The sequence below is a fragment of the Chaetura pelagica genome, unplaced genomic scaffold, assembly GCF_000747805.2.
Source record: "Chaetura pelagica isolate M959 unplaced genomic scaffold, ChaPel_1.0 scaffold856, whole genome shotgun sequence".
Lineage (NCBI taxonomy): Eukaryota > Metazoa > Chordata > Aves > Apodiformes > Apodidae > Chaetura > Chaetura pelagica.
The window spans coordinates 354,162-356,035 of NW_009953790.1; the positions used below are offsets into that span (position 1 = coordinate 354,162).

At 63.2% G+C, this 1,874-nt stretch overlaps 1 protein-coding gene across 1 annotated transcript in view; it reads right to left on the minus strand.

Moving 5' to 3' along the window:
• Positions 1-952: 952 nt before the first annotated feature.
• The window catches only part of AGRP (agouti related neuropeptide), a 1,316-nt gene continuing 394 nt past the window's right edge, over positions 953-1,874 (minus strand). The window contains exons 2-3 of the mRNA XM_010001039.1: positions 1,704-1,798; positions 953-1,144 (exon numbers count right to left, since the gene is read on the minus strand). Coding sequence (XP_009999341.1) covers positions 953-1,144; positions 1,704-1,798 — 287 coding nt within the window. The remainder of the gene's footprint in view (positions 1,145-1,703; positions 1,799-1,874) is intronic.

Genomic DNA, 1,874 nt, shown 5'->3' on the forward strand with positions numbered 1-1,874 from the left:
GGCACGCCGACATGGCGGCCGGGGGGACGGGGAGGGAGGGGCGGCGAGCGGTCACGTGATCCAGAAACACACGTGACCTCCCCCTTGGCCACGCCCCCCTCCCCTCTTTTCGCCTCAGGGCGGGAAGAGCCTGAGGGGATGGGATGGGGGAAAGGATCCTGGGTGGAATGACATGGGAATGGGGGGTGAACAGAGCCCAGGGAGGGAAGGGGGTGGTGGGTGAGAAGCTGAGCTTGGAGCCCAGAAAGCAGGCGCTGCCCTGGGGTGCGTCAAAGGGTGTGTGTGCAGGGGGGGTTTGTTCCCCCTCTGCTCTGGGGAGGGAGCCCGCCTGGAGCTGGGTGAGGGGACAGGGCATGGGGCTGCTGGGGAGGGCATGGAGCTGATCCCAGGGCTGGGGCAGCTCTGGAGACAGGCTGGGAGAGTTGGGGTGTTCAGCCTGGAGAAGAGAAGGCTCCAGGGAGACCTTAGAGCAGCTTCCAGTGCCTGAAGGGGCTCCAGGAAAGCTGGGGAGGGACTTGGGACAAGGGCAGGGAGGGAGAGGACAAGGGGGAAGGGATTAAAACTGGAAGAGGGAGATTGAGGTGAGACATGAGGAGGGAATTGTTTGGTGTGAGGGTGGTGAGAGCCTGGCCCAGGTTGCCCAGGGAAGCTGTGGCTGCCCCATCCCTGGCAGTGTTGAAGGGCAGGTTGGATGGGGCTTGGAGCAGCCTGGGCTGGTGGGAGGTGTCCCTGCCCATGCAGGGGGTTGAGACTGGATGATCTTTAAGGTCCCTTCCAACCCAAACCACTCCATGATTCCATCACACCGTGCCCACCCGGGTGCAGGAGCCCCCATCCCTCTCCCCCCGAGACCCCCAGACACGTTCCCAGTGTGGCTTTTGCTAAGGGCTGGTTTATTAGAGCTGAGGAGGAGGTGGCAGAGCTGGGCCAGGATCGGGCGGCCCCGCCGGCCTTAGTTCTTGCCGCAGTGGACGTTGCTGCTGGTCTTCTTGCAGTAGCAGACGGCGTTGAAGAAGCGGCAGTAGCAGGTGGCACAGAGGTGACAGCAGGGGAGGTGCTGGCCCAGGCAGGACTCCAGGAGACGGAGACAGCGGCGAGGGGAGCGCTGCTCTCTGCCCTCAGCTTCCAGCTCTGCCGAGACCCCCTGCCCGGGCGAGGAGGAGGAGGGAGAGGGGACAGGGTTGGTGCTGAGCCAGCCGTGGCAGAGAGCCAGGGCGGTGGCTGCTGGAACCTGCTGCTGCCAGCAGTGGGGAGCTCTGTGTCACGCTCAGCTCCAGGCTCGGGCTGTTAAGGATCACCACTGAGCCCCGTGGAGTTGTGGTGGGCACCACTGCCTGTTCCACCATGTGTCAGGGCCTGCATGCACACGTTTATTTCTGCATACACACTCCTCCTTGCCTGGACAGGGGCAGCAGGGTCCAAGCCAGGGAAGATTCAGCACTGCCCAGCAAGCTCCTGCTCTGTGGAGGCTTCCTGGGCTGCCTTGTGGATAATTAATTAACTGGACACTGGAGTGCAGACTTGGACCACCCTCCTTTCAGCCCCCCCTGTGCAGCTCCGGGCAGCTCAGTCCCACCCCTGGCTGCTCCCCAGCAGGTGACAAGCAGATCCTCCTTCCCCAGGGAGGCACAGGGAAGGCTGCTGTGTCCCGAGGCCACCCCCAGCTCTTTGGGGTGTCTGTGGGAAAGCTCAGGGAGCAGTACCTGTGGTTCCACCACGCTGCCTCTCTGCACCAGGTCACCATCAGCTTCTTGGAGCTCCCGGGACATCTGCTCAAACCACAGCCTGGGTGGAGTTCCTGTGAGACATGGAGAGGCTGGACAAGGAGGCTGATGGGGGGTCTGCCCCCCGTTTTTCTCCCCATTTTCATCTGT